This window comes from Giraffa tippelskirchi, chromosome 11, assembly GCF_054371585.1.
Source record: "Giraffa tippelskirchi isolate mGirTip1 chromosome 11, T2T-mGirTip1v1.2.pri, whole genome shotgun sequence".
NCBI classification, from domain to species: Eukaryota; Metazoa; Chordata; class Mammalia; order Artiodactyla; family Giraffidae; genus Giraffa; species Giraffa tippelskirchi.
Genome location: NC_137285.1, coordinates 122,230,688 through 122,258,277, shown reverse-complemented (window position 1 = coordinate 122,258,277; position 27,590 = coordinate 122,230,688). Strand labels below are relative to the sequence as shown.

The 27,590-nt window shown below is 41.3% G+C and overlaps 1 protein-coding gene and 1 pseudogene across 1 annotated transcript; one reads left to right on the top strand and one right to left on the bottom strand.

Annotated features, from left to right (window-relative positions):
* Window positions 1-11,918: 11,918 nt before the first annotated feature.
* On the bottom strand, window positions 11,919-20,850 carry LOC145525723 (olfactory receptor 52K2). The gene has a single exon (XM_081539244.1). It carries the CDS (start codon window positions 12,861-12,863, stop codon window positions 11,919-11,921), a length of 945 nt encoding a protein of 314 aa, XP_081395370.1. The 5' UTR covers window positions 12,864-20,850.
* Window positions 20,851-22,458: 1,608 nt separating this feature from the next.
* Window positions 22,459-23,289, top strand: LOC145525429 (olfactory receptor 52M1-like; annotated as a pseudogene).
* The last annotated feature ends 4,301 nt before the right edge of the window (window positions 23,290-27,590 follow it).

Here is a 27,590-nt window from a genome sequence, read left to right as displayed (position 1 = left end):
GGAGCAGCTGGGCACACAAGGGGCCACTGCTGGTACCAAAGCTCCCGTTCCTTGTGGAGTTCAGGTGAAGGAAGGAAGTCCACTCTGGGTTTATTCATTGGTCACCATAGCTGTCAACTAAAAAAAGACGCACAACTTGCGAGTCATGAGTTAAGTTTTATTTGGGGCAAAATGAGGACTGCAGCCTAAGAGTCAGCACCTCAGATAGCTCTGAGAGGCTGCTCCAAAGAGGCAATGGGGGAAGTCATTGGTGAAGGGGGAGTTCAATGTAATTAAGTACTCATTTTACAAAAGGTTTTCTTCTGGCCACAAGGAGCTGATGTCATCATAAAGGGATTTAGTGCTTTTCTAGATATGAGGAGATGCAAGGATTGGGATCATGAAAATATCTATCTAAAAACCTATCCCACCAGATTCCCTAGAGCAGAGTGCCTCATTCCACCCTGAACTCCCTCAGGGGGTGTTGACAGTTAACAGATGCAGCAGCATGCAGCGTGCTTGCATGCTTAGTTGCTCAATTGTGTCTGATTCTTTGAAGCCCACCAGGCTCCTCCATCCTTGGGGATTCTCCTGTCAAGAATACTGGAGTGTGTTGGAGATCTTCCCAACTCAGGGATTGAACCCAGGGCTCCTGCATTGCAGGTGGATTCTTTCCTGTCTGAGCTAGCAGGGAAGCTAGGGTTCAATCTCTGTAGAGGCAGATGCAATGCTCTTGGCAAGTGCCAATTTTTAGTTGAAAGAAGGAAAGAAAGAGCAGAAAAAGTGAAATAGAGACAAAACAATAGCAAAGGTCAAGGAAACTAAAAGCTGGTTCTTTGAAAAGATAAACCAAGTTGATAAACCTTTGGCCTGACTCATCAAGAAAAAAGGGAGAGAAGTCAATAAAATTGGAAATGAAAAAAGTTACAACTTATACCACAGAAATACAGAGAATCATAAGGGACTACAACAAGCAACTATATGTCAATAATATGGACAAATTCTTAGAAAGGTACAGTCTTCGAAGACTAAACCAGAAGAAGAAAATAGAGCAGATCAATCACAAGCACTGAAATTGAAACTGTGATTAAACTCCCAACAAACAAATGCAGGACCTGATGGCTTCACAGGCAAATTCTATTAAACATTTAGAGAAGAGCTATAATCTAGCCTTCTGAAACTGTTCCAAAACATTACAGAAGGAGGAAAAACTCCAAACTCATTCTATGAGGCCACCATCACCTTGATACCAAAACCAGACATCTATACTACAAAAAAGAGAAAATCACAGGCCAATATCACCGATAAACACAGAAACAAAAATCCTCAACAAAATACTACCAATTTGAATCTAACAATACATTACCCTAAGGATTCAAGGATTTTTCAATATTCACTAATCAATCGACATGATATACCACATGAACAAATTGAATAAAAACTATGATCATTTCAGTAGATGCAGAAAAAACTTGACAAAATTCAGCACCCATTTATGATAAAAACTCTCCAGAAAGTGGGAATAGAAGGAACATTTTGTTGTTGTTGTTCAGTTGCCCAGTCATGTCCGACTCTTTGGGACCCCATGGACTGAAGCACACCAGGCCTCCCTGTCCCTCACCATCTCCTGGAGTTTGCCCAAGTTCATGTCCATTGCATACCTCAACATAATTAAGGTCATGTAAGACAAACCTACAACTAACATCATACTCACTGGTGAAAATTTGAAAGCATTTCCTCTAAGAGCATCTAAGGATGTTCACTCTTGCCACTTTTCTTCAGCATAGTTTTGGAAGTCCTAGCTACAGCAATTAGAGAAAAAAAGACAAATAAAAGGAACCCAAACTGTCACTGTTTGCAGATTACATGATACTATACATAGAAAAGCCTAAATATGCTACCAGAAAACTGTTAGAGCTCAATGAATTTGGTAAATTTGCAGGTTACAAAATTAATACACCAAAATCTGTTGCATTTCTATACACTAACAAAAGATCAGAAAGAGACATTCAAGAAGCAATCCTATTTACCATCACATCAAAAAGGATAAAATACCTAGGAATAAACCTACCTAAGGAGACAAAGGCAGAAGGCAATGGCACCCCACTCCAGTACTCTTGCCTGGAAAATCCCATGGACGGAGGAGCCTGGTAGGCTACAGTCCATGGGGTCGCTAAGAGTCGGACACAACTGAGCGACTTCACTTTCACTTTTCCCGTTCATGCACTGGAGAAGGGAATGGCAACCCACTCCAGTATTCTTACCTGGAGAATCCCAGGGACAGTGCAGCCTGGTGGGCTGCCGTCTATGGGGTCACACAGAGTCGGACACGACTGAAGCGACTTAGCAGCAAGGAGACAAAAGACCTGTATCCTGAAAACAACATACTGATGAAAGAAAAAGAAGACGACACAAATAGATGGAAAGATATACCACGTTTGTGGACTGGAAGAATCAATATTGTCAAAATGACAAGGCAATCTACAGATTCAGTGCAATCCCTATCAAATTACTAAGGGCATTTTTCACAACTAGCACAAAAAAATGTTTAAATTAGTATGGAGACACAAAAGACCCTGAAGAGCCAAAGAAATCTTGAGTTAGAAAAATGGAGCTGGAGAAATCAGGCTCCCTAACTTCAGATTATAATACAAAGCTATAGTCATCAAAATAGTATAGTACTGGGAGAAAAATAGAAATATAGCTCAATGGAACAGGATAGAAAGCCAAAAATCAAGCCCACACACTTATGGTCAATTAATCTTTGACAAAGGTAGCATGACTACACAATGGTGGAAAGACTCTTCAACAAATGATGCTGGGTAAACTGGAGAGCTACATGTAAAAAAATGGAATTAAATAATTTTTTAACATCATACACAAAAAATAAGCTCAAAATGGGTTAAAGACCTAAATGTGAAACTGAATGCTACAAAGCTCCTAGTGGAAATCAGGCAAAACACTCTGACATAAATTGCAGCAATATCTTTTTCATTCCTTCTCCCAGCATAATGGAAATAAAAGTGTAAACAAATAGGAGCTAATTAAAGTCAAAAGCTTTTGCACATCAAAGGAAACCATAAGCAAAACAAAAAGACAACATATTGGGAGAAAATATTTGCAAATGATGTGCCCAACAAAGGAGTAGTCTCCAAAATATACAGCCATGAGGCTTAATATCATCAAAACAAACAAAAAATCAGCAGAAGATCTAAATAGACATTTCTTTAAAGAAGACATACAGATGGCCAAGACGCACATGATAAGATGCTAAAAATTGGTAATTTTTAGAGAAATGCAAATCAAAACTACAATGAAATATCACCTCATATCAGTCAAAATGGCTATCATCAAAAAATGCACAGAACTTCCCTTGTGGTACAGTAGATAAGAATTCGCCTGTCAATACAGGGGACATGGGTCTGATCCCTGGTCCCGAGAGATTTCACATGCCGCGGAGCAACTAAAGCCCATGAGCCACAACTACTGAGTCTATGTGCTGCAACTACTGAAGCCTGTGTGCCCAGAGCCTGTGCTATGCAACAAGAGAAGCCACAGCAGTGAGAAGCCTGTGCACCACAACAAAGAGTAGTCCCCGCTCTCTGTAACCAGAGAAAGCCCGAACACAGCAACAAAGACCCTTTGTAACCAAAAACAAACAAGTTATTTTAAAAAATGCACAAACAATAAATTCTGGAGTGGTATGGAGAGAAGGGGAACCTCTTACATAATTGGTGGGAATGTAAATTGGTATAACCACTATGGAGAAATAGTATGGAGGTTCCTTAAAAAACTAAAAACAGAGCTCCCTTATGACCCTGCAACACCAGTACCGGGCATATATTTGGAGAAAGCATGTTCAGAGGGACACATGCATGCAGTGTTTATTGCAGCACTGTTCACAGTAGCTAAGACATGGAGGCAGCCTACATGTCCATCAACAGTAGAGTGGACAAAGAGGATGTGGTACACATATGCAATGGAATATTATCCAGCCATTAAAAATAACGAAATGATGCCATTTGCAGCAACATAGACGGACAGAGATTGTCATACTGAGTGTAGGATGTCATACAGAGAAAGAGATCATATAACATCCCTTATATGTGGAATCTAGAAAAATGATGCAAATGAACTTATTTACAAAACATTAACAGACTCAGAGAATGAATTCATGCTTATTGGGGGGAAGGCTGAGGGGAAGGGGTAGTTAGGGAGTTGGAGATTGACTTGTACACACTGTTGTATTTAAAATCAATAATCAACAAAGACCTACAATATATCACATGGAACTCTGCTCAATGTTATGTGGCAGCCTGGATAAAAGAGGAGTTTGAGGGAGAATGAATACATGTATGTGTATGGCTGAGTGGCTTCTGCTGTGCACCTGAAACTATCACAATATTGTTCATCTGCTATATACTGATTAAAATAAAAAGCATTAAAAATAAACATAAAAAAGTTTCTGTATAAATTAATCTTAACAAAATGAAAAGACAATCTACAGAATAGGAGAAAATATTCACAAATCATATCTATAATAAGGAGCTAATATCTAAAATATATGAAAAACTCATGACAAGAAAACAATCCAATTTAAGAATTGTGGGGGATCTGAATAGACATTTTCCGAAGAAGACAGACAGATGGGCAACAGGTATATGAAAGATGCTCAACATCCCTAAAAATCAGGGAAACAAAACCACAAAGAGATGTCATTTTATACTTATTAGTATGGCTATTACCAAAGAGACAAGTTACAAGTGTTGGTGAAGATGTTGACAAGGGTATAAACACTTGTATACTGTAGTGGGAATATAAATTGGTGCAGGCATTATAGAAAATGGTACAGAGGTTCTACAAAATACTAAAAGTAGAACTACTATGTGATCCAGCAATACTACTTCTGAGTATTTATCTGAAGGAAACAGTCTCTCTCTCTCTCTAGGGTATTTGCACTTCCATATTTATTGCAGCATTATTTACAGTCACCAAGAGGTAAGTGGTTATTGACAGGTTAAGAAAGAAAATACGGTATATAGAATATTGTACAGCCATAAAAGGGAAATTCTAATATTTGCAATAATGTAGATGAAAGCTGTGAGCATTATGCTATGTGAAATAAGTCATATAAAGACAAACACTGTATAATATCATTTACAAATGGAATCTTAAAAAAATCTGAATTCATAGAGAAGAGATAGGTGGCTGCCTGAGGCCACCTATCTCTTCACACACAGGTGAAGTGTGTGAAAATGGTATATAAAAAAAATAGTACAAACTTCCAATAGTTAAATAAATCCTGGTGGTGTGATATATATCCTGGTGATTATACTTAACTACTGTATATTGAAACATGCTAAGAATAAATCTTAACAGTTATCACAAGAGAAAAAATTGTAGCTGCGGGATGATAGATATTAACTTATGGTGGTAATCATCTAACAATATATACATATCAAACTTTTTAAATTGTATTATTTTTAGGTACACAATTATATGTCAATTTAAAAATTAAAGACATAGTAATATGCATTCGTTTCCTCTAAGTGAAAAGTCAATCTGGAAAGGCAACATATCATATGATTCAACCTTTGTGACATTCTGGAAAAGGCAAACAATGGAGACGATCAAAAGATCAGGGGTTGCAGAGGTAAGGCATAGGGAAAGATGAATAGGTAGCACAGAGGGATGTGAGGGGAGTAAAAATACCCTATATGATACTATAATAGAGGATACACGTCACTGTATATTTGTCCAAATCCATACAACACCAAGAGAACCCTAATGTACACCATGGTCTTTGGTTATGATGCATCTATGTAGTTCCACTGCAACAAATGTGTTGCTCTGGTTGGAGATATTGATGATGAAGGCAGAGGTTATATAAGAAGTTTGTACACCCTTCTCATTTCTGCTGTGAGCCTAAAACCACTCTAAAATATAAAGTATCTATTACATTCAGAGTCCTTTTACTTCAATAAAACTTAAGGGTCTGGTGGTATGAAGGATATTGAGATATCCCTTCTAATGTGAAGGTATGGTGAAGGATAAGATGGTGCATCTGTTCTCTCCTATAAAAAAGGTGGGAGGTATAGCTCATGGACTTTTTGGGTTTAAGAGGCAACATATTCCTCACTTGGGTGTGTACCCTGGCCCACTTACTGAATGACCCCTAAAGCTTCTAGTTTTGACTTGGGCCCGGAAATAGAATGTATAGCAGGTTCAGGCTACTGTACAAGCTGCCTTGTCACCTGGGCCATATGATCCAGCAAGTCCAATGATGCTTGAAGTATCAGTGGCAGATAGGCATGCTTACTGGAGCCTTGGCAGACCCCTATAGGTGAACTGCAGTAGAGACAAGTAGAATTTTGGAGTAAAGCCCTGCCCTCTTTTCTGGATGACTACTCTCCATTTAAGAAATAGCTCTTGAACTACTACTGGGGCCTTGGTAGAGGTTGAATACTTGAGCATGGGCCATCAAGTGACCATATGACTGGAGCTTCCCTTCCTGAACTGGGCTTTATCTAACTCACCAAGCCATTAAGTGGAGCATGAATAGCAGGACTCCATCAAATAGAAGTGTTATAAATGTAAACGAGCCCAAGCATGTCATGAAGGCACAACTTACATAAAGTAGCCCCAATGCCCATGGTCTGCGCTGCTACTACAGTTTCTCTATGCCTGCAGCTATAACCTCACAAGGAGTTTATAGAGGAACCTAAGACTTGGGTCTAGTTTATAGAAGGTTCTGTATAATATACAGGTACCACCTGAAAATGGACTGTCCCTTCCTGGGACATCCCTGAAGGAAAGTGCTGAAGAAAAATCTCCCTGTTGGCAGAACTTTGATCAGCACAACTGATCAACAAGTTGTTTACTTTTCTTGGAAGGAGAAGAAGCCAGAGGCACAATTATATACTGATTATGGGGTATGGCCAATGATTTGGCTGGATAGTCAGAGACTTGGAAGGAACATGATTAGAAAATTGGTAATGAAACATTAGGGAAAATGAGAGACATCTCTGAAAGGATGAAAAATGAAGATGTGTCCCATGTAAATGCTCAAAGAATGACCTCAGCAGACAAGGACTTAAAAGTCAGGTGGATAGGATGACCTGTTCTATAGATATTAATTAGCCTTTTTTCCTAGCCATTCCTGTCATTGTTCAGTGGAGTCATGAACAAAGTGGCCACAGTGGCCAGGATAGAGGCTATATATGAATCCAATAATAGGGAATCACTAAGGCCAATCTGGCCATGTTCGTTGCTGAGTGCCCAATCTGCCAGTACCAGAGACTAACACCAAGTACCCGCTATGGCACCATTCCCCAAGGTGGGGCATAGCTGCTTGATTCACTTGAAGCAGAGCCTCATGACCGAACCCAGCTTGCATCAGATTCTCAGCCGATCTTCAGATGCATAAACAAATCCAGTTGAGGTCAGAAGTCATCTCAGCCAATCTCCAGATATATGAAACATACATTTTTATGTATGTACAACATACATTTTATGTTGTATGCCACTGAGACTTTTGTGGGTATCTGTTTTGTTCCACAGTCCATTCTGAAACATCAAATTGCCAACATCTGTTGGATCATCAAAAAAGCAAGCGAGTTCCAGAAAAGCATCTACTTCTGCTTTATTGACTATGCCAAAGCCTTTGACTGTGTGGACCACAACAAACTCTGGAAAATTCTTAAAGAGATGGGAATACCAGACCACCTGACCTGCCTCCTGAGAAATCTGTATGCAGGTCAAGAAGGAACAGTTAGAACTGAACACAGAACAACAGACTGGTTCCGAATTGGGAAAGGAGTATGTCAAAGCTGTTTATTGTCACCCTGCTTATTTAGCTCATATGAAGAGTAAATCATGTGAAGTATCAGACTGGATGAAGCACAAGCTGGAATCAAGATTGCCGGGAGAAATATCAATAACCTTGATATGCAGATGACACCACCCTTATGGCAGAAAGTGAAGAAGAACTAAAGAGCCTCTTGATGATGGTGAAAGAGGAGAATGAAAAAGTTGGCTTAAAGCTCAACATTCAGAAAACTAAGATCATGACATCCGGTCCTATCACTTCATGGCAAATAGATGGGGAAACAATGGAAACAGTGAGACTTAATTTTCTTGGGCTCCAAAATCACTGCAGATGGTGACTGCAGCCATGAAATTAAAGACACTTGCTCCTTAGAAGAAAAGCTATGAACAACCTAGGTGGTGGTTTAGTCACTCAGCTGTGTCCGACTCTTGTGACCCCATGGACTGTAGCCATCAGGCTCCTCTGTCCATGGGATTCTCCAGGCAAGAAGGCTGGAGTGGGCTGCCATCTCCCTCTCTATGACCAACCTAGACAGCGTATTAAAAAGCAGAGACATTACTTTGCCAACAGTCTAGTCAAGGCTATGGTTTTTCCAGTAGTCATGTATGGATGTAAGAGTTGGACTACAAAGAAAAAGGAGCGCCAAAGAATTGATGCTTTTGAACTGTGGTGTTGGAGAAGACTCTTGAGGGTCCCTTGGACTGCAAGGAGATCCAACCAGTCCATCCTAAAGGAAATCAGTCCTGAATATTCATTGGAAGGACTGATATTGAAGCTGAAATTCCAATACTTTGGCCACCTGATGGGAAGAACTGATTCATTGGAAAAGACTCTGATGCTGGGAAAGATTGAAGGCAGGAGGAGAAGGGGACGACAGAGGATGAGATGCCTGGATGGCATCACTGACTCAATGGACATGAGTTTGAGCAAGCTCCAAGAGTTGGTGATGGACAAGGAAGCCTGGTGTGCTGCAGTCCATGGGGTCGCAAAGAGTTGGACACAACTGAGTGACTGAACTGAACTGACATTTTGGAAAATAAATGTTTGTTATCATTATACAGTAAATTGAATAGTGGATTAAATAAGTATTTCCAGGCTGTAAGATCTGATTTGTCCCTATGTTTTATATAAGAATGATCTTGTCTTTCAGGTGACACTCATAGCCTCCCAGAGAGGTGAATTGAACCCCACCTAGAAGTCTAATAGTATATGAATTCCATTACCATGTAATACAGTCTATGTTTGTGTCATTAGTATTTACTGTTTTTAGGTTTTCCACCCAACTATGTTCAAAAGAAACAAGTAAAAAGTTTGAATTAAAGGTAGAACATCATTTATGTGTGTGTGTGTGTGTGTGTGTGTGTGTGTGTGTGTGTGTGTGTAAATGTCAGAGGAAACTATAGGAGCAGAGGTGGGAAATGAGCATAAATAAGTCTCTGGTCTCTAGCTACACTCTTTCTCTGTGGCTATTTCCAACTACCTGACATGGGCTTAGAGATTATCTTTCAAAGTTAATAATATGAATAGACAGATACGTAGACATATAAACAAAACTAGAGATAGAGATACATGTAATTTCTAAACAGTCCGAGGAAACGAAGTAGTCATGAGATAAATGTAGAAGAAAGATTGTAAATAAGGGCTTTTGTGACCACACAAATGCTAGTTGTCAGGATAAATATTAAGGAATTCTTTACTATATAAATTTGTATTGGATAAAGAAAAAAACAAAGGTCAATATGCCCATTTCCCATCTGCTTTGCCTATTTATTCCATGATACTGGGCCCTGTGATGGGGAGTTCACAGAGCACCAACTATTGAACTTAATATTTCCTTGTCTCAGGACACAGAAGTCTAGCATTCCTACCATAGCAATCTGTGTATTCCCAGCCCCTAGCATAGATTTGGCACTCAATATTTTGTGAATCGGAGAAGGTAATGGCACCCCACTCCAGTACTCTTGCCTGGGAAACCCCATGGACGGAGGCGCCTGGTAGGCTACAGCCCATGGGGTCGCGAAGAGTCGGACACGACCGAGCGACTTCACTTTCACTTTTCACTTTCATGCACTGGAGAAGGAAATGGCAACCCACTCCAGTATTCTTGCCTGGAGAATCCCAGGGACGGAGGAGCCTGGTGGGCTGCCGTCTATGGGGTCGCACAGAGTCGGACACGACTGACACGACTTAGCAGCAGCAGCAGCAGCAGCATTTTGTGAATGGACTCGTAAAAAAGAGGAAGTCACATTCTTGGTGAAAATGTAAGATACATCTGTATGAAAATAAGGGTTGTATGAATGCAAAGAAATGTCAGAAAGACTTGTCTTAGTAAAAGTATTAAATGAGAGGGGTTGCCCATTGGGATGTAGAGCCCAGAAGAAATCAAAGAAGGCAAAAACTGACATATTTGAAGAAATAAATCTTAATGAGCAAAGCTGTCTATATAGGAACCTATAGCCCTGGAAGATCATGAGCTCCCCCAAACTGGCAGTATTAGGTTGGCCAAGAAGTTCCTTTGGTTTTAAAGTAAGAATAGGACATATTTTTCATTTTTACCAAGAACATTATTGAACAACATAGTCACTGTTTGTTCCACTCACTGCCATTTTTTCAGGCAACTTCATAATTCCATCTTCCAAAAACTATCTTTTTGAGCAAAGAACTGTTCAATGTGTCTTTTATAGTCTCCTAGGGAATTGAAATTTTTTCTATGAAGAGAATTTTGTAAAGATGGAAATAAATGGACACCCAAATGTGCAATGTCTGGTGAATGTGGCAGATGAATCAGAACTTCCCAGTCAAGCTGTAACAGTTTTTGCCTGGTTGAAGAAATATTTGGTCTTGTGTTAACCTGATAGAAGGTTATGGGTTTTCTGTTGATTAATTCTGGAGGCTTTTCATTGAATGCTGCTTTCACTTGGTCTAATTGGGAGCAGTACTTGTTGATATTAATCGCTTGGTTTTCTGAAAGGAACTCATAATAGAGGATTCTATTTTAATCCCACTATATACGTAACATCTTTGGATGAAGTCTGGCCTTTGATGTGGTTGGTGGTTCATTTCAGTTGCCTCATGATTTCTTCCACTGCATATTATTGTACAAATATTCATATTTCATTACCCACAATTCATTTTAAAAATGGAATGTTTTCACCATGTTTAAGTAGAGAATTGTATGAGGAAATGTGGTCAAGAAGGTTTTTTTTCACTCAACCTCTGTGGAATCCAAACAAAATGATTAACATAAAAGCTGGTATAAATGATTCTTAACACTTAATATACATTATTTTGAGTATGTTGGCTATCTCCTGTATGGTATAATGTTGATTGTTCATGTCTCAACTTGATTGCTATCAACATCAACTACTCTACCAGAACATGGAACATGAAACTTTGTAAACCACTTTTAGACATCTGATTAGTCACAGCACCTTCTCCATACACTGCACAAAATTCTTTTTTGCATTTCAGTTGTGTTTTTACCTTTCTTGAAATAAAGCATAATATGCCAAAAATGTTTTCATATTCAACATTAAAATTACTTGTGTAGCCATAAGTTTTTTAAATGCATGCTGATATGACAGCTGTCCCTGTACAATCTAACAAAACTGTTTCAAATGAACTGAAAGACAACTAAACACTACTAGAGCCATCTTATGGTGGAAAGAAATGAACTGAACCTTTTGGCCAATCCAATATTTAAGCAGAGATAGAGCATAAGCTGTCAGACTAGAGGAACATTCCTGCATGGATGAAATTTTGATCCTTATCTAAGTCTTGACTGGATTAATTCACCAAATCCACTTAGTAAATTACCTCAAAAGCATCTCTGTGTTATTAGGTGATGTTGGGGAGAAGGGTGGGTCAAACCTTTGCCTCTGATAGAAAAGCGGGGTCTTTGCTGTCTTCTCTAAGTCAGCAGTTTGAGTCCAGAGGCTACCAGAATAGAAGGAACCTTGAGTCCTTATCAGACTGGTGACACCAGTTGGTTTTCATTTCACCAGGAAAGAACTGAACACAGAAGTCTGGCAACCCTCTACTTTCTCATTCCTTCACCCCTATTCAGTTTTCTACCTGTCCCAGCCTATCTCTGCCTGCACCTCACTGTCACTTACACATCCTTTCTCAGGAACAGTCTTAAGATTTGTTCACGAATCTGCTTGGTCTTGACCCCATAGATGATGGGATTGACTGTGGGTGGGAAGAGCAGATAGAAATTGGCAAGGAGGATGTGCACATGTGGAGCAGGCTGGCGAGCTATCCGGTGCATGATTGAGGAGATGACAACAGGTGTGTAAAAAGCTAAAATAGCACCTATGTGGGACACACAGGTCCCAAAGGCTTTATAGCGGGCCTCGTGAGAGGCAAGCTGTAGAACTGCCCGGAGGATGAAGATGTAAGACAAGGTAACAAAGAGCAGGTCCAATACCACGATGAACATGGCCACAGCAATGCCATAGATATTGTTGAAGCGAGTGTCCCCACAGGCCAGCCTTACCACGGCCATGTGCTCACAGTAGCAGTGGGCAATCACTGGACCTCGGCAGTAGTGGAAGCATCTGAGCAGAAAGGGGAGTGGAGTCATTAGTGTCACAGCCCGAGTCACAGCAGCCAAGCCAATCTTGGTGATAAGTGGCCCGGTGAGGATGGTGCTGTAGTGCAGTGGCTTGCAGATGGCCACATAGCGGTCAAAGGCCATGGCCAGCAGCACTGCCGACTCCATGATGGAGAAGGAGTGGAGAAAGAACATCTGGACCAGACAGGCATAGAAGTTGATCTCTCGATCCCTGAACCAGAAGATGGCCAGCATTTTGGGAAGTGTTGTAGAAGAGAGGACAAGGTCAATGGCTGCCAACATGGCCAGGAAGAGGTACATGGGCTCATGCAGGGCTGCATCAGCCTGAATGATGAAGAAGAGGGTGCAGTTGCCAAGCAGGGCCAGTGTATAGGCTGAGCAGAAGGGAATGGATATCCAGACATGTAGGTGCTCCAGGCCTGGGATCCCCACCAACAGGAAGACTGCTGGATGAGTTGAGGTGATATTGGAGGCTGACATGGCCAACAGAAATTCTCTTTCTCTGGTCTCCTTCCACAGGGCCCTTCCAGGGAGTACACAATGTCAGCAGGATTATAGTATTCAAGTTCAAACTCCGATATTTACATGGAAAGTCCTTGACCCTACTTCTGGACCTTAAAAGAAATTACAAAGTAATCATAATATGAATTGTGGAACATTATATATCATCTCTGCCCTCAAGATGCTTATAAAACTATTGAGTTGTCAGGACATCAAATCACAGTAGAGCTAAGAAGGCAGCCTTTATAAAAGAACTGAGCGGATGAAGAGTTTTTGTGGTCTTTGTGTAGCCAAGGACAGCTTTATTAAGGACATAGATACCTGCTCAATTCAAATCTTACCCTAAAACATTCACTGTCTTCCTTTGCCTCCCATCTCAACCTGTACTCCTAATTACAAAGGGGAGTTTCTCTTCTGAAATGTCAAGCTTGAATACCTAACAAATAATTAAGCCTGGCACTTTCTGAAAAGTCACTTCCTCTAAGTATTGATATTATCGGTCATTACTTGACACTCAGAAATCTCAAGTAGGGCCATAAAGCCCCATCACCTCTAGTTAACTTGAGAATGTGAAAAGCCCCATTAGTCTCCTTCCCTTCAACTTTAACTTTTATACTTCTACCTTCAACTACTTTTCCTTCTACAATTCACGACATTCATAAGAGATGCTCCACTCTATTTCTGAAAGACTAGCCTCTGAATTTCTTGGGTTTCACATCTTTGTTCTTCTTTCTGGGATTTTTTACCTGCTTTTCCCTGCTTTTACCATCATTTATTGTGAAAATGCAGAATCATTTGTTTCCCAAAATTTTGAACGGTCTCCCTTCTCTTTTCTCTAAGTTCCTACATAAAGTTTCTTCTGAGGATTAACTGAGATAATCTTCTAAAACACTCAATACAGTGGATGAAAGGATAAAGAAAATGTGGCATACATGCACAAATACTATTAAGCCATATAAAAGGAGAAAATCCTGCATTTGTGACAACACAGAGGGACACTGAGGGCATCATGCTAAGTGAAACAAGTAATACAAAGAAAAGCAAATACTGTATGATATCACTTACACATGGAACCTGGAAGAAAGAAAAAACCAAACTCATAAAAACAGATTGGTGGTTGGGAGGTGGGGGTTGGTGTATGGTTGAAGGTGGTCAAAAGGTACAAACTTCCAGATATAAAACAAATAAGTTCTGGGGATATAAAATGCAACATGATAACTTCAGTTAAAAATAGTATAGGGACTTCCCTGGTGGTCCAGTTGTTAAGACTTCACCTTCCAATGCAGGGGGTACGAGTTTGATTCCTGGTTGAAGAGCTAAGATCCCACATTGCCTTGTGGCAAAAAAAACCAAAACATAAAACAGAAGCACTATTGTAACAAATTCAATAAAGATTAAAAAAATACTCTTGTATATTTGAAAGTTGTTAAAAGAATAGGTCTTAAAGTCCTCATCATAAGAAAAAATAACTATGTGAAGTGATAGATGTTAACTAGTGGTAATCATTTTGTACTATATCCATGTACCAAATCATCGTATTATACACCTTAAACTAATTCAATGTTATGTCAACTGTATCCCAGTAAAACTGGAAAACTTCTTTAAAAAAAAAAAAGCACAATTCTAGAACATTAAAAAGTGCTCAGTAAATGTAAACATGTTTTTGAGTTGAGAAATCTAAAAATATTGACAATCATATGGTTGGTAAGTGTCAAAGATCAAACTTGAACTTGGAGAACTCTGGTTTCCTACCTTCAAATTCAGTGTCTTATATCACTCAAATCTGCTTCCACCTTGTTGCTCCACAAGTAGTTCATGCTCAGGTTAAATAAAATTAACTCATTGCCCTAGTATAGAAAAAAGCTTTACAATCTAAAGAATTGGGCCCATATAGTGCCACTGTACCAGCAGAAACTCAATCAATGATATTTTTAAAGTTTTAGCTTCCTCACCTTTCAATAAAGGTAATAACTATACCTCCCACAACCATCTTACTGAGCTTTATTGTGAAGAAAGATGGAAACATGAGAACAGACTTTGATAACTGTAAAGCATTGTACACGTACCACCATTACTGTGGTCCTTCCCTAGCACAAATTTGCCCTATTTTCTAAAAGTTTATCTTGATTAATAGCAGCACAATCCTGTATCCCTTGGCTTCAAACCTTCCTCCAGCTAATAGCCCTTGTTTCTCTTCCCCTTCATAGCACAACTTGTTTAGAAGTTTGTATGAAATCTCTGTTTCCTCATCTCTCATTTAATTCTCAATCTTTCCCAATCCAGCTTCCATCTTCACTACTCCCCATACACTGATCTTGTTATCACTTCCTTTCCCCTCACTCTCACCTTCTCCTTTTCTGCTTTTTATTCTCATGCTTCTCTAGGTGTTCTCTTTGATTTCTTTTGGCTTTTTTTTTTTTTAACCTGTCTCTGTCCAGGGAATTCTTAAATGCATGGCTTTTACTTTTACTATTAGATATTTCCAGTTAGATATTCCACAGTCATCACAAATAAAATACAGCCAAAACAAATATTTCTATCTCCCCACAAAATATTTCCTCCCTGGGATGTGTCCATCTCAGTAGGTATTACTGCTGTCTGTCCTATAGTGAGCTCAGAACACTAGAGACAATCATTCTTTCTTTCCCTCTTCATCTCTAGTTCATCAGTAAATCTTATTAATCTGCAAAATGTATTTCACTCCCTATGCTTTTCTTTTTCTCCTGCCAACACTCTTATTTAAATCACTATCATCTTTCACCCAGACTACAAAAGCCTAACATCTGGCCTCGGTGGTCTGTATATTGGACACTCTGTAATCCATTCTCCTTACTACAGATGAAGAGACTATTAAGGCTAATTTATACTATGCTGGTGGAGAAGGCAATGGCAACCCACTCCAGTACTCTTGCCTGGAAAATCCCATGGATGGAGGAGCCTAGTAGGCTGTAGTCCATGGGGTCGCTAAGAGTCAGACACTACCGAACGACTTCACTTTCATTTTCACTTTCATGCATTGGAGAAGGAAATGGCAACCCACTCCAGTGTTCTTGCCTGGAGAATCCCAGGGATGGGGGAGCCTGGTGGGTTGCTGTCTAGGGGGTTGCACAGAGTCGGACATGACTGAAGTGACTTAGCATCAGCAGCATACTATGCTGGGCCTTGCCTAAGACCTTCTTGGAATTACCACTGCACTAAGGATGAAATCCACACACTGACCCTGGTTTACAGGTACCTGCAGCATCTGGTCCCTGCTCATTTTTCAGCCTCATCCCCTTTCACCTATGCTTCAGTCATATAGCTTCTGCCACACCCTGCTCAATAATGACGCCCCGTGAATCATCTGAATTCTCTCATGCTGTTCTCCTCTCTATGCCCTTCGTCTTCCCAAAGTCACATTATCTCTTGCCAGTGTCACTAGAAAGCTCTCCCTATAGTTTTCCACCCCACTCCATCTATCTACCACAGAGTGATAGACCTATTGAAAACCACTGGCAATCTCATGACTACAAAAAAAACTTAAAACTGCTTGACATGGACACAAACTTAGTCTTACCTAAATTAGCCTCACTTCTTACCATTCCTCTAAAAAAATATTCATCCTAGGTTCAGCCACACTGAAGTATCTGCGTCACTTTCTGAGACAGTCTTGCTTGCAGCTCACATTATTTATCTGGAATACTTTCCTCTGCCTATTTCCACACCTGGCTAAGATCCTGCTACCGTCTTGGTGAAGCCTTTTTAGACCCCTCCCGGAATATTTTCTCAGTGTTTTCAATTTAGACTCATTAATGGGCTGAATTAAATAACACAGGGAGAGAGTGATGTATGTTGCCAATGCACTTATCTGTCCATTCATTGGACTGTGAATGCTTTTAGTACAAGAATTTTGCCTTCCTCATTTCTGTATTCACAGACTCTATTGAACCTGGTTGTTGCTCAGTAGGTGCTCTTTAAATAAATGCATAGGGGAGGGAGGCTCAAGAGGAAGGTGATACATGTATAATTATGGCTGCTTTGCATGGCTATATGGCAGAAACCAACACAACACTGTAAAGCAATTTCCCCCAATTAAAAATCAATTTTAAAGTAGTCATTAAAAGATAAACAAATGCATGAAGGACTCTCTTCATAAAGAAACTTCCTCCTCTGTGCTGCTGGATAATATACCATCTGATGCAAAGTGAGGCTTACTGGATATATCTTAAGCACCTCCACAGATGGAAATTCTGTAAAACCTTCCATCAGTTTTGGCTAACTAGGTCAGAATGAGAAGTTTTTTTTTTTCTTTTTTTAATTAAAAACTTCTCCAAGTCTAATCTGCATTTTCTCTGACTAAGCACTGGGATCAACAACATGGAAGCCCCATGACTCTGGGGCTGTGTTTTTACATTTACTGCCAATATATCCTTGGTACCCATAAAGAAATTCACTAATATTTCTTGAATGAATGAGAGAATATCCTCTTCTCCATGGAGTCACCCTATCCTAAGTGAATGTGCTTCTCCAGTTCCAAACAGGTCTCTCCTCCTCCCTGAGGATCTACTTCCTGGGAGCTCCTATTGACCATCACTGGTCCTCCAGTCTCTCTGCCCACACAACCTCAATCTCACAGCTTCCCATTCTGTTGAAAATGCCTAATAATTCATCATCTTCCCTCCTTCCAGATTCAACAAAAATACACCTCTAGTGTCATTTACAATACAACTCTGCTTATCTGGTTTCTTCTCTTTTCCATCACCCTTCAGCCTACTTGGCAGGAGTGTTCTGTCAAGTCCTTACCTGTCTTTGTCTTGTTTTTTGCCTCCACAGCCAGAATGTCAGCAAATGACAAAAGAAAGCCTGTGTCATTTATTTCAATGTCTCCCCTGAAAGTGTATGTGGCTCTATATCTGGAGAGTATTCAATCAGTGATGTAGTGTAGGTAGGCTACACCTTTAACTTGAGAAGATCCTAGAATGATGATGTATATGGGAAACTGAATCCTCAAGTGATCCTGGAGGATATAAAGAGGCAGATAAAGGACTGCATTTCACATCTTCTGACTCTTATGTCAAGATTCAATCTGCAGGACTACACTGAAAAGATAGAACTCATTGTTGCTGGACCTTTAATAAACAAGTGTAACTGATCTGTCCCTTCCATTTCTTATTTTTGATTTCTCCTTTTTTCCCTAGACCATTTCAGCAGCTGTGACTGAGGAGGGGCCAGACTGAGGCAGGAGGAGAGCAAGTAGCACTCACAGGAGGGAGGTACTAACCTCAAAGATTAAACTTGAACTTGGAGAACTCTGGTTTCCTACCTTCAAATTCAATGTCTTATATCACTCATATCTGCTTCCACCTTGTCATTCCACAAGGTCTGGGTCACTTAGCTAAGGTCTTATTGAGGTTGACCCTAACACATGACACAGGAGCACAGGCCTGGAAGGCAGAAGAAGGTTTCTTCTAATAATAATGGGATAGCAGGTGTGAGGATTGTAGAAGATCAAGTATTTGGGGAGGGGCAAGAGAAGGTCTCTTCTTAGACAAGGACAGACATACAAGGATGAGAATGACAGAAGATGAGAAATTCAGGAGATGAGGTCATGCCACAGAGAAAGTAAATTTTCTGTCCAGGCATGAGTCCATGAGAGATGGATCTGCCCTATGCACCCTGGGTTCATGCCTCTGATCTAGCCTGTTCTCCTCAAACATGAAGCATTCTTACATTGGTTCTTTATTCAACATTTGGGTAGTTCCTCTGGTGGTAGTGGTTTAACTGCTAAGCCTTACTCTTGCAACCCCATGGACTGTAGCTTAACAGGCTCCTCTGTCTGTGGGATTTCCAAGGCAAGAATACTGAAGTGGGTTGCTAGTTCCTTCTCCAGAGTAGTCCCTCTAGTGATTAGTACATAGTCAGATTTCTGCTGTTACCCTGGTTATCCTGGTTTTTTCTGCCAGCCCCAGCTCACGTGACATTTCTCAGATCTGAGCCCCCCCAGGCCTCCTGTTCCAGGCCTCTGGTTTTTGGCTGATCCCAGCAGAAGTCCCCCTCCCAGGTCTGCCTGCCTCTTATCCCAGTTGTGCAGCTCCCGTACTGTGCCCTGTGATGTCCTGCCCCCCATCCACCCTGTCCACCACAGGCCCACGTGCTCTCACGCCTCAGCATGAGGCTCGGTTCCTTTTCTGGAGGCTTCAGGACAAATGGTATAGTTTTCCTCTGTTAGTTATAAAAGGGTGGGAAAGAGGGTTATAAAGAGGTCTGGCTAATTCTCATGATCAGTTACTCTATTCCCTAAAGAAAAAGGAAACAGTAGGCCCTGTCCTTGAGGTACATCTTAAAGGGACCCAGATGGGCCTGGTGTCTTCTGAGGTGACTCTGGGGACATTCTGTCCCTGTGTCCGTCCTCTGGGGTCCCTCCCCTGGCTCCCCTCACATTCTGTTGCATCAGTCACTTCTCTCTGGAGGCAGAGCATCCTCTGGTCTCAGTGACCACCATGCCCCTTTTCACCCTTACCCTCCCTTCCACATCAGGGCCTGCTGAGAACACAGCCTCCTCTGAATATGCAAATGGATGCCTGTTGTGAGGGCTTTCTGAGTGTGACTTATACAAGCAGGGTTCAGCCACAACTAGATCAAGGTTTTCTATTTGTTTCATGTTTGATTTGGTTTGGAGTTTTGATTTTCTGCTCTATTGTGGATAGAGCTGTGGTTGAATAGCTAAGGTTCTGAGTGAGAAATTAGGTTTGAGTCCCAGTCTGTGACTTTGATGAGGCTGTTAATCTCTCTGCTCCTTGGATTGTTTCCTTATCTATCATGTGGGGAACCTCATCCCAGTCCTGCCCACATCTCATGATTTAGGGAGGATCCAATGTGATCGCTGGGGAATAATTACCAATGTCATTATTGCTTAACCGACCATTAATAACAATACCAACGAAATGTGGGAAATTCTTAAAGAGATGGCAATACCAAACCATCTTGGCTGTCTTAGAAACCTGAATGCAGGTCAAGAAGCAACAGTTAGAACTGATCCTGGAACAACAGACTGGCTCAAAATTGGGAAAGGAGTACAACAAAGCTATATATTGTTACCCTGCTTATTTAACTTATATTCAGAGTACATCCTGTGAAATGTTGGCTGGCCTGTAGAAATAACAACTTCAGATATGCAGATCATGCCACTCTAATGGTAGAAAGCAAGAGGAACTAAAGAGCCTCTTGAGAGTGAAAAAGCTGGCTTAAAACTCAACATTCAAAAAACTAAGATCCCACACTGTCCCATCACTTCATGGCAAATAGAAGAGGGAAAAGTGGAAGCAGTGGCAGATTTTATTTTCTTGGGCTCCAAAAATCACTGTGGATGGTGACTGCAGTCATGAAATTAAAGGTAATTGCTTCTTGGAAAGAAAGCTGTGACAAAGCTAGACAGCATATTAAAAAGCAAAGACATCACTTTGCCAACAATGTCCATATAGTCAAAGACATGGTTTCTCCATTAGTTATGTACAGATATGAGAGCTGGACCATAAAGAAGGCTGAGTGCCGAAGAATTGATGCTTTCAAACTGTGGTGCTAGAGAAGACTCTTGAGAGTCCATTGGATAGCAGGGAAATCAAACCAGTCAATCCTAAAGGAAATCAATGCTGAATATTCACTGGAAGGACTGATGCTGAAACTCCAATACTTTGGCCACCTGATGGGAAGAACTGACTCATTGGAAAAGACACTGATGCTGGGAAAGATTGAAGGCAGAAGGAGAAGAGGGTGACAGAGGATGAAATGGTTGGATAGTGTCACTGATTCAATGGGTGTGAACTTGGGCAGACTTCAGGAGATGGTGAGGAACAGGGAAGCCTGGTGTGCTGCAGTCCATGGGGTTTCAAAGAGTTGGACATGATTTGGCAACTGAACAACAACAACATTGTATATACATCAGTCCTGATCTCCCAATTTGTCCTACCCTCCCCTGCTTCCCCCATCCATATCCACATGTGTGTTCACTAGATCTGAATCTCTATTCCTGCCCTGCAGCTAGGTTCATCTGTACCATTTTTATAGATTTCACATATATGCATTAACATATGATATTTTTCTGACTTACTTCATTCTATGACAGAATCTAGGTCCATCCACATCTCTAAAAATGACCCAATTTTGTTCTTTTTAATGGTGGGTAATATTCCACTGTATACATGTACCACATAGCCTTCATTCACCTGTTGATAGACATTTAGGTTGCTTCCATGTCCTGGCTTGTATTAACAGTGCTGCAATGAACACTGGGGTACATGTGTCCTTTTGAATTATGGTTTTCTTAGGGTATATGCCCAGTAGTGGGATTGCTCGGTCATGTGGTAGTTCTATTTTCAGTCTGCTAAGGAACCACCATACTGTTCTCCACAGTGGCTGTATCAATTTACATTCCCACCAATACTGCAAGAGGGTTTCCTTTACTCCACACCCTCTCCAGCATTTATTGTAGATTTTTTGATGATGGCCATTCTGTCTGGTGTGAGGTAATATCTCTTTGTAGGTTTGATTTGCATTTCTCTAATAACTAGTGACATTCAGCCTCTTTTTATGTGCCTTTTGGCCATCTCTATGTCTTCTTTGGAGAAATGTCTATTTAGGTCTTCTGCCCATTTTTTTTGATCGGGCATTCCTCTAGTATACATGGAAACATTTTGGTATGACCTTAGACCCTAATAAAACAGAAAGATGACCTGGAATAAATTTTGTGAATATACACCTCCCCTTTAGCCAGTAGCTCTGGACTCTGAGTAAGGGCATTTCGTTTCTTTGGGCAAATATTCATCTAGGCCTCATGCTTCTCCACACTAATTATTTTTTTCCTTCCTAGGGAGAACATTCTCCACCTCTGGGATCTCATCTCCACTCAGCCTCCAAGAAGGCAGAGAGCCCTTGCAGGGATCTACCTTTGGGCAGACACACAAACTGAGCTCTAGTCATCAACTCTCACATTTAAGAAATCACTTTGTTAAACCCTGTGGAAAGTCTTCTTCACCTGATCACATCCACCTTGATTTTGGCCTGAAGATTAAACATTTAGGCTCATCCAATAGCTAGTGCTGGCCCCAAGATTAAACTTTGATTTATCATAGACTCTGGAGTCCCATAGGTCTATCTAGATCTTCAGATGATGTCACTGTTATTTTTCAGCATCACTGTGTCTCTAATCAAGGAGCATCCACTCTGAATCTTGCTAATATGATTCTGAGAAATCTCAAAACCAACCTAGAGTTATTAAGTGGCTTAATAGTCACCTGTCTGCCTTAGGTCATTTTCATTGTTGAAAGAACATTATTCCTTGAGAGTCACATTGCATAAAGATACACATTTCATTCAAATAAATATTTTTGGCTTCTGCTTGGTAAACTTGTGGACATCATAACATAGTAATGGCATGCCATGACATTACTCTGTAACTTCAAAGAAACTTTATAGAATCTTATCTAGTCAATGATCCTATTCCTTTTTATAGGACCTAAGAATATTCGTCTTTAATTACTGGAAAAAAAGTTCTACCACATTTTGGGGCACAAGTGAGAAGGTGCATTTATAACTGGCCATGCTCACTTTTCATGTCTGCTTAGCACCCAGTTCCTTCCAGCTCACTGGCATTCCAGGACTGGAGTCCCTGCACACCTGGCTCTCCATCCCCTTCAGCTCCATGTACCTGGTAGCTGTGGCGGGGAATGTCACCATCCTGGTTGTGGTAAGGGTGGAGCATAGCCTGCACCAGCCCATGTACTTCTTTCTGTGCATGCTGGCTATCATTGAGCTGGTTCTGTCCAGGCATCTTCCTTGCTATGGCTTTTGAGCACTATGTAGCTGTGACCCACTCCCTCATACCACAGTGCTCACGCATACTGTGGTGGGATGTTTGGGGCTGGCTGACCTCTGCCGGGGTGTCCTCTACATTGGACCCCTGCCTCTGATGATCTGCCTGCGGCTGCCCCTTTACAAAGCCCGTGTCCTCTCCCACTCCTACTGGGAAGCCCTGGCTGTGGTCACTTTGGTAGGTGGTGAAAGCAGGGTCAACAATGTCTATGGGATAAGCACCGGCTTTATGGTCTTGATCCTGGACTCTGGCCATTGCTGCCTCCTATGTGATGATTTTCAGGACCATGAAGGGGCTGGCTACTCCTGAGGCCAGGCATAAAACCCTGGGGATATGTGGTTCTCACATTTGTGCTATCCTGATCTTTTATGTTCCCATTGCTGTTTCTTCCCTCATTCACAATTTGGTCACGGACTGCCCCTTCCAGTCCACAACATGCTAGCCAACTTCTACCTCCTCATTCCTCCAATCCTTAATCCCATTGGCTATGCTGCCTGCACCAAGCAGATCCAGGAAACACTTCTCCAAATTCTCAAGATAGAAACTAAAATCAAATGAATGATACTCCCTTCTTTTAAATAAGCTCATGGAAGAAATAAATATGGTGGGCAGCTTCTCATTTGGGAACTTCAAGGAGTCTGAGATGTTAGGTCCTGTGTTCTCTGGGTTTTCTAATTCCAAAGGAATGCTAAAAAAGAAAGTACAACTCTAAATTCTAAAGGGCAGAGGATTTTTTTTAAAGTATATTTAAGCCAAAGAAGACAAAACAGTCAGTAACAAGTAGCACTTAGTGTTTATCACTTATTTAAATTCTTATGAATTAACAGATGTTTTATTAGGTTGTATTGTTTACATTTTATATGCAATAGAGTAGAATATCCTTGCTCAGTTTCTTGAGTTGCTGAGATCAAATGTTTTGACTGTAGTCTATGTAACATTTGTGGTGTCATATAATGTTATATCGGAGAAGGCAATGACAACCCACTCCAGTACTCTTGCCTGGAAAATCCCATGGATGGAGGAGCCTGGTAGGCTGCAGTCCATGGGGTCGCAAAGAGTTGGACAGGACTGAGCGACTTCACTTTCACTTTTCACTTTCACACACTGGAGAAGGAAATGGCAACCCACTCCAGTGTTCTTGCCTGGAGAATCTGAGGGACGGCGGAGCCTGGTGGGCTGCCGTCTATGGGGTCACACAGAGTCAGACACGACTGAAGCGACTTGGCAGCATAATGTTATATATTTTTCTGTGTGTAGTTTAATATGTACATTAAAAACTGGGTCATTTTATCAAAATGGGCTTAGCCTTCAGGAAATGCATCTTCCCATTTAAGTCTTATCAACTGAGATGCTGCCAAAACTGCTTGTATTGATATAAATGAAGTGTTCTAGAAAAGACTTAGTTGTATGTCCCACAGCTACGAGGAATACTACTCATAAAAGAATGGCCTGGAAAAAGAAAATTAGCTTCATGCAAGGAAGTAAGACAAGATGACTATGTCTTAGCATTGCCTGTATATTTTGCCAGCAGGCTGCTCCCATCAAGTGGCCTGAAGTATTTACAGGCTCCATGGAAAGTAAATCTTATCCTTCCCACAGAAACTCTAACCCTGATCCCACTGTAGGATCCTTGATCATAATGCTGCTACTGCTAAGTTGCTTCAGTCGTGTCCGACTCTGCACGACCCCATAGACGGCAGCCCACCAGGCTCCACCGTCCCTGGGATTCTTCAGGCAAGAACACTGGAGTGGGTTGCCATTTCCTTCTCCAGTGCATGAAAGGGAAAAGTGAAAGTGAAGCTGCTCAGTCGTGTCCAACTCTTAGCGACCCCACGGACTGTAGCCTACCAGGCTCCTCTGTCCGTGGGATTTTCCAGGCAAGAGTACTGGAGTGGGTTGCTATTTCCTTCTCCATTGATCACAATAAGCTGGCCTTTAAATTGATCACCAAATAAAGGTATGTGATGTAGCTTTATAGAACACTGACTTTACCCCCCAGATTAAATAGTAGCTCAAGTACCTAGAGAAGGAATAATATATAGCACTTAGCTACTATTGGTTCTAATTCCTAACGTAATTCTCAAAAACCACACTGTAGGGGCAGAAACTACTGACCTACACTGCTGATAAGGAAACTGACGTTCCCAGAAGTGATGTGAGTTCAGTTTAGTCGCTTAGTCATGTCCGACTCTTTGCGACCCCATGGACTGCAGCATGCCAGGCCTCCCTGTCCATCACCAACTCCCAGAGTTTACTCAAACTCCTACTGAGTTGGTGATTCCATCCAAACATCTCATCCTCTGGCATCCCCTTCTCCTCCTGCCTTCAATCTTTCCCAGCATCAGGGTCTTTTCCAATGAGTCAGTTCTTCCCATCAGGTGGGCCAAAATACCGGAGTTTCAGGTTCAACATCAGTCCTTCCAATGAATATTCACGACTGACTTCCTTTAGGATGGACTGGTTGGATCTTGCAGTCCGAGGGACTCTTCTTAAGAGTCTTCTCCAACACCACAGTTCAAAAACATTAATTCTTCAGCGCTCAGCTTTAAGTCCAATTCTCACATCCATACAGGACTACTGGAAAAACCATAGCCTTGACTAGACAGACCTTTGTTGGCAAAGTAATGTTTCCACTTTTTAATGTGCTGTCTAGGTTGGTCATAACTTTCTTCCAAGGAGTAAGCGTCTTTTAATTTCACGGCTGCAGTCACCATCTATAGTGATTTTGGAGCTCCCCAAAATAAGGTCTGCCACTGTTTCCCCATCTATTTGCTATGAAGTGATGGGACCAGATGCCATGATCTTAGTTTTCTGAATGTTGAGCTATAAGCCAACTTTTTCCACGCTCCTCTTTCACCTTCATCAAGAGGCTCTTTAGTTATTCTTCACTTTCCGCCACATATTTCATAGATGATATGAAAATAATATCCTGCTCAGACTACACTTCTATCCCTGAAGTGCTACTCATTTAAGATTTTGGGATGTAGATGCAGACATCTAACAATTGGAGGCCACCATTAACCCCACCATAGAGCTACCAGAACTTACACAGGGCTGGGGGCACAGACTGTTGGAGGGCACAAACAAAACCTTGTGCACACCCGGACTCAGGAGAAAGGAGCAGTGACCACACAAGAGACTGGCCCAGACTTGCCTGTGAGTGTCCAGGGGTCTCTGGCGGAGGCATGGGTCTGCAGTGGCCTGCTGCAGGGTGGGGGCATTGAGTGCGGTAGTGCATGCATGGGACCTTCTGAAGGAGGTCACCATTATCTTCATTTCATTATCTCCACCATAGTTTGCCCTCAGGTCAAACAACAGGGAGGGAACACAGGCCCACCCAACAACAGAAAATTGGATTAAAGATTTATTGAGCATGGCCCCACCCATCAGAACAAGACCCAGTTTCCCCCTCAGTCAGTCTATCCCATCAGGAAGCTTCCATAAGCCTCTTATCCTTCTCCAACAGAGGGAAGATAGAACGAAAATCACAATCACAGAAAACTAATCAGTCTGATCACATGGACCACAGCCTTGTCTAACTCAATGAAACTATGAGCCATACTATGTAGGACCACCCAAGAGAGACAGGTCATGGTGGAGGGTTCTGGAAAAACATGATCCACTGGAGAAGGGAATGGCAAACCACCTCAGTATTCCTGCCTTGAGAACCCATGAACAGTATGAAAGGCAAAAAGACAGGGCAATGAAAAATGAACTCCCCAGGTTGGTAGATGCACAATAGGCTGCTGGAGATTAGTGGATAAATAAATCCAGAAAGGAAGAAGAGATGGAGCCAAAGTAAAAACACCCAGTTGTGGATGTGACTGGTGATGGAAGTAAAGTGAGATGCTGTAAAGAGCAGTACTGCATAGGAACCTGGAATCTCAGGTCCACAAATCAAGGCAAATTGGAAATAGTCAAACAGGAGATGGCAAGAGTGAACGTCGATATTTTAGGAATCAGCAAGCTAAAATGGACTGCAATGGGTAAATTTAACTCAGATGACTACTATATCTACTACTCTGGGCAAGAATCCCTTAGAAGAAATGGAGTAGCCATCATAGTCAACAAGGGTCCGAAATGCAATACTTGGATGTGATCTTAAAAATGACAGAATGATCTGTTCATTTCCAAGGCAAACCATTCAATATCACAGTAGTGCAAGTCTATGCCCTGACCAGTAATGCTGAAGAAGCTGAAGTTAAATGGTTCTATGAAGACCTACAAGACCTTCTAGAACTAACACCCAAAAAAGATGTCCTTTTCATTATAGGGGACTGGAATGCAAAAGTAGGAAGTCAAGACATACCTGGAGTAACGGGCAAACTTGGCCTTGGAGTACAGAATGAAGTAGGGCAAAGGCTAATAGAGTTTTGCCCAGAGAACACCCTGGTCATAGCAAACACCCTATTCCAACAACACAAGAGAAGACTCTACACATGGATATCACCAGACGGTCAGTACCAAAATCAGATTGATTATATTCTTTGCAGCCAAAGATGGAGAAGCTCTATAAAGCCAGCAAAAACAAGACTGGGACCTGACTGTGGCTCAGATCATGAACTCCTTGCCAAATTCAGACTTCAATGGAAGAAAGTAGGGAAAACCACTAGATCATTCAGGTATTAACCTAAATCAAATCCCTTATGATCATACAGTAGAAGTGACAAATAGACTCCAAGGATTAGATCTGATAGAGTGCCTGAAGAACTATGGACAGAAGTTTGTGACATTGTACAGGAGACAGGGATCAAGACCATCTACAAGAAAAATAAATGCAAAGAAGCAAAATGGCTATCTGAGGAGGCCTTACAAATAGCTATGAAAAGAAGAGAAGCAAAAGGCAAAGGAGAAAAGGA

Excerpts from the sequence above, each read along its gene's own strand:
- LOC145525723 (XM_081539244.1), bottom strand. The coding sequence starts at position 12,863 with ATGTCAGCCTCCAATATCACCTCAACTCATCCAGCAGTCTTCCTGTTG.